At 38.7% G+C, this 9,612-nt stretch overlaps 1 protein-coding gene across 1 annotated transcript; it reads right to left on the reverse strand.

Moving 5' to 3' along the window:
• Positions 1–933: 933 nt before the first annotated feature.
• Positions 934–6,504, reverse strand: LOC116248132 (probable metal-nicotianamine transporter YSL6). The gene is made up of 7 exons (XM_031620746.2): positions 5,931–6,504; positions 4,972–5,144; positions 4,740–4,837; positions 4,229–4,366; positions 3,279–3,468; positions 2,538–2,670; positions 934–2,055 (listed from the first exon to the last, which is right to left on the reverse strand). Exons 1-7 carry the CDS (start codon positions 6,298–6,300, stop codon positions 1,121–1,123), a joined length of 2,037 nt encoding a protein of 678 aa, XP_031476606.1. The 5' UTR covers positions 6,301–6,504; the 3' UTR covers positions 934–1,120.
• Positions 6,505–9,612: the final 3,108 nt, after the last annotated feature.

The following is a 9,612-nucleotide window of genomic DNA, read 5'->3' on the forward strand; positions in this document are numbered from 1 at the left end:
CGTATCGCTCTCTCTCTCTCTCTCTCTATATATATATATATATATATATATAGACACACACACACATGGCCCGGCCGTACCCGCGTACTCTTGATTTTGAGTTTGGTCCACACCCGTACCTGCATCTGTACCCGAACATGCACTCGTACCCATGTGACATATTTGCCAATTTATATTTCTGAACAAAAATCAACTTTGAGATTCAAAATTAACTTGTTCATACAACTGCAGACTAGGATGAACAATTTTTCCGATCACTATGTCTCTTCAAATATTCAATTTGCTGATCCATGAATTCAAGGTGAGTTAATACAGGCCATCAGATCAAAGGTCTGAAGTAATCAAATGGCACCTAAGTTTAGCATCTTAGTTTAAAGTGCTGTCTATCGTACAAAACTGAACTCCTATTTTGCTGTTCTTGTGCACAACTTGAGTGAAAGCCAACTTGAACTTAGGGATGCCCATAAATCCGATTTGGATCATATATTAGATTGTATTGCTTCCTAAGAAGATGCGTACGGGAAAATTTTAACATCTGGTTAAGAAATTGGTTCCATTCAGATTTAGAAAATGATATCAGATCAAATTTGGGTTCGATTTAATAAATTATTCTATCATATTCAAATTCAAGTAGGATTTAGTAGGATTTATGGGCACCAATCATGACGTGCAGGTTATGGTTTACGTGGCCCATTTGGCATTCAACAACTCACACTTCAGTAACCCATTCTCGGCTGAAATTTTCCGTGCATATGGCAGGCATTTTCAAGGACAGGACCACAATTTACCCATTCTCACAATTTCTCACCCAACTATTCTAAACATGACTAATTCTAAAGTGGGATAAATAGATTAAAGATGCAAGGACTACATTCGTATTGTAAACCCACCAAAATTTCAAATAAAGATATATGATCCTTATGAAAAATCATGGATATGAAATCTGAGGTAACTTAACACAACCTTATAGACAGAGCACGTCATTACAAAGTGCAGGGAGCACAACCTATAGCAAGTTACTAACTTTACAAAAATGCAAAGCCAGATATGCAGGGAGAATATACAGGGTTTCAATGCTTTCCACATTTGTTAGGCTATTACAGCTGTGGAAGACGTTTCTTCAGCTGCTTCCAGCTGGTCCAAAAGACATGCAAATAGGTGGATTTATTTTGAAAATGGAGAGAATAGCCGATGGTATTGTCCAGATCCCATCTCCACAAATCAGACCAGATGCAAGTGCTCCAGCATACACTTCTGCATCCTTCTTGTTTATCCTTTCCCAGATATATAAGATCACTGTGCCTAAAAACATGTCGATTGCAAAGTATGCTCCTATATAGAAAGGGATGCCCATTGCCATTGGGATTGGAATGAATCTTGACACCTTCGTAGGAAGCACATCCCTTAACAGGTTTATAATCACTGCAGCTACAAAGAAGCCAGAACTTATTCCTAAACAGTATTTTGGCAGAGCTGAGAAGCCCTCAACCCCAAGAATTGCCATCTCACGGAATATTACTGCATATGGAGCTTTGTATGGTCCATCAGGTGCCCCAATTTCAAAGGCATTCCAGAATAACCAGAAAGTAAGTGGAGCAATGACACAACCCATTGCAGTGCCCACTAGTTGGCTAAGAAACATTGACCTTGGTGATGAAAATGTAAGATACCCTGTCTTAAAGTCCTGCATGAGATCAGCTGCTGTCGAAACTATTGACATCATAACTCCACATGCTGCTAGTCCGGCAATAACACCACCTTTGCTACCAACACATGATGCAAATATGAATAGTCCAAGCTTTCCATAAGTAGATGCTAGACTCCAGTCAGTGAGTCCTGTGCCATATGAGTTGCAGAAAGCAAGGGCAGGGGCAACGACATAGGAACCAAGAACAAGATACCATTTCAGTGGTGGGAAAATGGAAGGTATGGTTGCTATTGAGATAGCAGCTAGAACTACATAGCCAGAGGCTGCAAACCAAGCTGGAATCTTGTCTTTTAAGAATGTTTCATTTCTTCTTCTTTCTTCCCTGGCTAGCTTGAAAGCCTCAGCATCTGCATAACAGCCACAAATGACTCATTTGCACCAAATGTCAAAATAAGGTCGATCTTCTATAACATATTCTCCCATTCCATTTCTATTCAGCTTTAAATGAAATACCTTTTTCTTTTGTCTCTGTTTCTTATAGTTTTCCCTGTTTTTATAACTTAACTCTAATCCTTGTGGAAACCCAGTTATTAATGATTCATAGCTGGAATTTGGAAACAGAACCAAGTCATTGTGGCAGTTGACTTTAAAATGTTGAGAAAACGGACAGATGTTCTTAGCCAAGGTGATCCTGAAGCATGATGGTTTTATGGGACTTAAGGCATTGCAAAAATATTAGCAGTCAAAACTTCCTGCAAGGAAATGAAGAAACATACTTACCGCAATAAAAGAAAACTGTCCAGCTAGTACTTAGAAAAATTCAATGCATGACCCATTGGACTCTTGTACAGATCAGGCGACTAAGAATGCCTAATGTGGAAAGATTTACCTTGGAACTTATGTGCGAGAGGAATCTGGCCTTGTTTTGACATTTGAAAGAACATTTCCTTTGATGTTATTACGAGTATCTTAATCAAATTGTATGCACCATCACCAAGAATAAGAGAGATTGCTATGAAAACCTGAACAAGGAAAAATAATGAACAAAGGACCATTAGCTGCTTTACAAGTTAGTCATTTCACATGGGTAACCAGCATCATGGGATATATATTTACTCGTTACTTGCCTAACATTAGCAATTTGCAGAAGATCAAGTATGAGTCAAGGAAAATGAGAAATCATGAAGGAAGTCAGCATTACCCATGCTTGTTGCATACTAGCCAGAACAGTTAATAATTTAGCCACTGATGAGTATGTCTAACATTAATAGCCTCCAGCTATGGTCATGAAAGCTTTCTTACATTTCTCTAATTTCTGAGACAATTTCTTTGGATATTGCAAGTTTACCTCATCAATCTTGCAAAAAACTTCACAAATAATTTCTACTTTTAATAGCAAGAAAACCACACAACTTAGTCTTGTATTCTTTTCTAAGAAGCACTGGAAGATAGGTTTTCAAAATGCGGAAAATAAAGAGTTAGATAATCATATCCAGATACATAACACCCAAAAAAAAAAGTTTAAAAAAGGTACATGCCACTATAAAGTGAACCAAAAATAATATAAATGTTTAAAATTGAAAGCCAAGACATGTATAGCCTTTTCTAAGTGTCCATTATTAGTCCATACCTTATAGCCATAGAGGCCTTTAAAATCATTGCTGCCAAGGTCCTCTGGATACCAATAACCAGCATGTTTGGAAATAAATGGCCACAAAAGACCCCAGGAGATAATTGCCCCAAAAAGAACTGAACAGTTCACAATATGTGGGCAAATAAGGCCACACCCAATATAAGTTGGACTAAAATCAAAATAGAACCTGCAAGAGAAATAAAAAGACAGAAATCTGTGAGCGAGGTTCAAACTTTGAGGGTACATGGATCCCTCACATTGAAGAAATTGAATTAAACTACTTTGATACAGAGATGGGCTCAAACTTACATAATCAATCTCTATATGAGATGGGATACAAATGACAGGGGCACAACATAAGAATTTAAAGAAATGGGCACACACACGGATAAAGAGTGCACAGTTATGTTACCTTTTTAACAAAATGCTCTGGATATAAAAAATATAGTCTGACAATAATAAACTAAAAGTCAGAAGCATATAGTCCACTAACAAATATCTAATTAAAAATTGATGCTCTCTGCTTTCTACCACAAACCATAGACTTGTCATTATCTAACATAAGATTGGTAAAGCAGGTTGATTGAACTTTGAACCTGGTGGACACATAGCCAGGAATACCCAATACCTGAATGGGTATAAAACCAGCCCAGAGGCACTGCAAAATAATCTGCTATACACTACACAGTGACCTCTGTTTACAACATGAAACTTCATAAATAAAATTATCTTAAACATTGACATGCATCATTTTTTTGTACCACATTTTAGTTAGAGAACATGAAAGATAAATGATGAAGGACAGATAAGATACACAAGGAAATGACTCCAGTCTGAAAGTTGAACAGTTTACATGGTTCTAGGTGGTGGCCATTGAGCTAATTCTCAAGTAACAATTTAACACAAGAGGAACTGCTGTATAACATAGAAGAAATTACCAAACTCACGTATTTTTATAAGCCAGTAACCCAAGGCTTGGGAAGTTATCAAATCCACAAGAACCTCCATTTCCACTGAAGAACCATTTAAAGCAGCTCCAGAAGAAGCTAAGACCAAGATATTTACCAAGGCATCGCACTTGTTTCCTGCAATCAAGTGGGTCAGAAAAACATGCAGCATCAGGGTAAAATACCTGTGAAGAATTCCACATCTTATGCATTCTACTGAAAATGGCAACTTGACCAACTAAATATACTTCTGTACTTATATTTTTTTTTCTTGAGATCTAGATTGAGTAGTATAAGGACAAAAAAGCAGACTACCCACAGTTGTGTGTTCCTGGAGAGCAAAACAAATATTTTATCTCTGTTGTAGCATCAAAAATTTCATTTAATCAACAAATTGTGAGCATAAAGTAGCTCCAATTCAGCAGAGTAAAATCCGATGCTGATACACCTGGGCTTTGATGCAATTATGACTGACGATACTGACTATCATGTTTATGGTTGTACAGCTTACTTTGCAAGTTCTGCTCCTGTATTTGTGTGAAAGCTATTTATCAACAATGCTGTGGCTGTCCCACTTGGGTACGTCAGCTTATAATCCAATATCATTACCTGTACCAATCAGTTGAAACAAATAATCAACAGAAACAAGAGATCACACGCATCAAATGAGTCATTAAGTCAACCTTAGCTACTACAAGTTATAGAAGACTTGACGAACAATAGATAAGGGACAACTCAACTACCTTGCGCAGAGGTACAAGACTGAGAAGACCAAGAAAACTAACGACACACATAAAACCAATCATCCAGCCCAATGATGGGTTCTTTATGTCCTCCACTCTGTTGCCGGGATTGTCTTCTCCTATCAATTCATATGTCCTTCTGTCCATCGCAATCAGGTACGAGCCGAATCCCCCTGTCGTTAATAGGCATAACCAAAATCAAACATATGCATACTCTACCTTTCGTGGACGGATGATATCATTTTCAAATAACACTGCGAGTATAATTATTGCAGCCAGTCGATGGTCACCCCAGCTATATTCAGGATGGTAGAGTTGGGATTCACATAATGTATCTTAGTCATCTAAACCCAAAAGTTACATTTCTTTTTAGCTCAAGTTCTTCGACATAGCTATTCTAGCGAGTCACCTTAACAAGCGGTACAGAGACGTAGTTCACATCACACGCACAACTCGGAAATTAAGAGTGCCGCCATTCAATCATCTGGCCAATAAATTGGACTCCATGAAATTCATAAACATTAATTCACCTTATACCAGTGTTTTGAAGAAGAACAAAAGCAGATGATGATAAAATCAAATGTAACCATTCATACATTCTCGAGAAAATTAAGAGTAGTCATGGTGGCAATCGAGTTCACATTAATTTAACGGATAAATTCTTAAACCTTAATCTACAACCGTCTCCTAGAAAAAATGGAAAGTATATTGTGATCAACTTAAGTACAACCGCCATACACTATTGAGAAAATTAAAAGAGGTCATAATGGCTATCGAGTTCACATCAATTTAACAGTTCAATTTTATTAACCGATACTCAACAAAAAAAAATACCACAAATAATCAGAATGGTGTGAAAATTCACACTTTCAAAATAACAGGCTAGTGAATCAAATTTACTAAGGAAGAAACTAGTAATCAGACGAGCAGAAAGGATCTCGGAAGAAGTAGATACGAACCGCTAAATGCCAGACCGTAGCAGGCGACGACGCAAGTCTGGATGACGGTGTTCTCCTGGCGGGTGAAGGGAGATACCCAGAGGCCGAGGCCAGAGAGGAAGCCCGTCCACGACTTGATGAAGAAGAAACCAAGCAGACCAGCGGCAACATTGAGCGAGGGGATGATCCCGACGGTGAGGTTGAGCTTGTGGGTGATGATGCAAAAGAGGCCGCCTAGGAGGGCGCTTACAATGAGTCCCCTGGCGGTGATCTGCTCCCTCCACGGCGGGATTCTCTCCACCACCTCGAACTCGTCCCCAATCTTCTGCGACCTCCCCAGTAACGGCTCTGATATCTCCGTCTCCTTCCCCCTTTCCGTCCCCATCTCCATGGTTGGTTTCCCTTCTCGCCTTTTGTATGTCTCTGTTTCTTTTAATCTCTCTCCAAAATGCCTGGAAAATTCTACACTCTCTCTCTCACTCACTCTCAATCCTTGGTTTTTTCCTGCCTCTGTTGCTCTCGATTTCCCACTGAAATTTGCAGGAAACTCTCTCTCTCTCTCTGTTCCTTTCTCAAAGATGAGCAGGAAATGGTTTTCCTCCTACTGGATCTCAGCAAACACTCAAACTACCTAAAATTTGAAGAATGGTAGGTATTTTTCCCACGACCTTGCCGTCTATGCCCTCTCACTTTCTTGAATTTACTCTCCATCTCCCGACCCTCGCCATGGCCTTGGAATGGGGTAAAAGCAGCTAGACTCGGACAAGCCTTAGTCTGGCCGCCGATCACGGCTTGCTCATAGGGACCAGCAACCTTCACGCATAGCCTTCTTCCTTAGGTCTCTAAGAAAATTTCTTGCAGTCGTTGGTGTATAGACCCACTCACATACTCGATACTAAGCCGGTTCCAAGTCATATACATGAGATCCTCTCGGACCTGGTTCAAATCTCTTATAGATTAAAAGGTAAGAAGATGTGACTTTTGAGGTTGTTTGGCAATATAAAATCTGTTTCAATTTTTAAAACAAGTACATGTAATGTGCTGCTGAGACCTGCCAGTTCATCCTCCGCATGTAAGCTAATGAAACGTGCACCTTGATGGTCGGGGTTTAGCCCATGAACATGGTTGAGACCCAAGTGGGGCATGCCCAAGAATTAAAATATCTCCGTTCGATTAATACCATAGCAGTCCGTTCCAAACCTACCATTCAACTCCATGCTGACCCCTACATTTGTCAAAAGAATAATATTTCTTCACCAAACAAACAAAAAAAGACCAAGTCCTGACCTTGAATCGAACTGTTTCCAATTTGAAACAGCGAAAGTCCACCTATGACCTGTGGTTGGCCGAACCAAACAAAGACTTGTTATTACTCCGAAAATCGAATCTCCGAGCACCAGAAGCAATATACGCACACAGAGTTAAAGACTTGGAGTATCATGGACTTGTTACTCCAAAAGTAGCAACTCCGATCACCATAAGCAATAATATGTCTACACAGAATTAAGATTGGCCTAGAAATTAGTTACTCCGTGTCGTTGTCATTGTTCTTTGTGCTGACCAATGCATTTGAAATGGGATCTATCGCTACAACAAATACACATTGTGCCGACGGCCATGGTCGTTGGCAAAGATGGTTTTTTGTCGACGGCTTTGAGCCGTCGGTAGAAATCCCCAACTGTTAGAACCGTTGCGAAAGACGTGTTTCCCGACTGTTTGCCAACAACGGAAATAGTATAGAAACACCTACGTTAGGAACCGTTGGGAATGGTAGTCGAAATATATATATATATATATATATATATATATATATATATATATATATATATATATATATATATATATATATATCTTGACAGAGAGAGAGAGCGATACTATTTGTTAATAAACAAAAGCATTATTATTTCCTTTGGTAAAAGATGTACATAGTCATTCCATTACATAACCATCACCATATGTTTGGTCACCCATCCACAAAGTTCGCTTCACATGATTTGCTGCATCATGACAGTACCCTGAGCCATGTTTTTGATTTGTTCTACAGCCTGCGAAATATTACTCAAAATAACAGATCAGACAGAAGATGGAGAGAAAACTATGATATCCCATAGTCAAAAGTAACATATCAAGCCCAACGCCACCCAAAGCCTAGAGAAATTTTTACTGAGAGAGGAAACTAACTGAGGCTTGCCATTAATACTTTAAAGCAAACTTGACGTCGTAACAACGGGAGCTTAGACAGGGCCACTTAAACATAATATCCCTTTTCTCTGTGCCATTTCCATCGACACAATTGCTTCCATTTCCTGAAGGACAAGAAAAAAATGTACAGCTTCTTGAAAAGGATTCCCCTAAGAAGAAGAGAAATCAAACAAATGGAATAGATAATACACTAGTATCAAGTGCTTGAAGGGATCACTGGCAATCTACTACGTCAGAAGCAACATGAAGTTCAAAAAAGAAAAACAAAAGGCAATTTTCTTTAGCTAAAAGCCTAAAACTTAGCAAAGATAATACTTTAAAAGGCACAAGAAAGCTAGATCGCATCAACAGGTGAAAAATAAATTGCAAGAGATGAAACATGTAGCTCTGCCCTTGTTTGCCTCCACCTTATAATTTTTTTGCAAACATAGAGTTAAACCAGAATTTATCTGCATCGAAGCAATAGAACAGTATCTGCATATGTTAACAATGGTAACAGCTGGGACAAGTTCGAACTTGCAGCTGAATTGGTCACTGTTCAAGCAATCATACTCAAAATTTGAGATATAACATGTGACACGAGAGTTCGGCCAATCTTGGCATTTCCACTTATAATATGAAATGACCAATCAATTTTTCCTGATTAAGATGAGGCATACATGAGGAGGATCACAACATCCATGATGCTGAATGCAACTTGCCTGTAGCAATCAGCCCAACTGCTCCAAACATATCGATCCAATAAAACATTTAAGGTCATATAAATTACAGAAAATAGAAACAAAGACATATTTGACCACACCATTTGATGCTAGGATCCCACAGCATGCTGGTTAACAATGTTAGATGAAGTATGAACCACAAGAGCAAATCAACTTGGTCACACAAGTGCAGCTTTCATAGTGGACAAGGTGGTAAAATCATTATGCAAAAGAACTATTACAGCAACAGATGGCAGCCCATTTCTTCCAAGTAAAAATTTTGTATATAGACCTTCGCAGAGAATGTGAAGACCACGATTTCAGATGTGCCAGCAAGAATTCAATCCCCTCACTATCAATAGCTACAGGAACTCTTAAACTATCCACATAACTTGAATGATTGATTTGTGTAACCTTGTAAGTCTCCCCAGGGCCACACATAATAACCCTGAAAGGTTTTCTCAAGTTAGCCATAACCAAATGGATAGTATGTTTCATTTGTTTTTCTGTAAGAGTGATATATACCTGGATAGCGTAGATGTAGCGTATCTATATACCAATTTGGAATGGTCCCACTGAATGTGATAAAAAAGTCACTCTCATCTTAAGCATCTAAATAATGCAGGCACCAGATTGCTTTGTCCATCAAATGTTAAAAACATTGTGCATGGCCGTCCAAAATGCAGCTGTTTCAAGGCAATATTAATAAATCACAAAAACTTATGAAAGTGTGCAAATCATGAAAACTTGAGTTAGACAATCCAATACCTGAAGAAAGGTACTAACCATTCACTGCTAAA

This window comes from Nymphaea colorata, chromosome 2 (assembly GCF_008831285.2).
Source record: "Nymphaea colorata isolate Beijing-Zhang1983 chromosome 2, ASM883128v2, whole genome shotgun sequence".
Lineage (NCBI taxonomy): Eukaryota > Viridiplantae > Streptophyta > Magnoliopsida > Nymphaeales > Nymphaeaceae > Nymphaea > Nymphaea colorata.

Coding starts and splice junctions, on each gene's coding strand:
- LOC116248132 (XM_031620746.2), bottom strand. CDS start 6,300: ATGGAGATGGGGACGGAAAGGGGGAAGGAGACGGAGATATCAGAGCCG. Junction 4,838..4,971: donor GTCTTGTACCTCTGCGCAAG/GTAGTTGAGTTG, acceptor TGATTGGTACAG/GTAATGATATTGGATTATAA. Junction 2,056..2,537: donor TCTCGCACATAAGTTCCAAG/GTAAATCTTTCC, acceptor GCTGTTATGCAG/ATGCTGAGGCTTTCAAGCTA.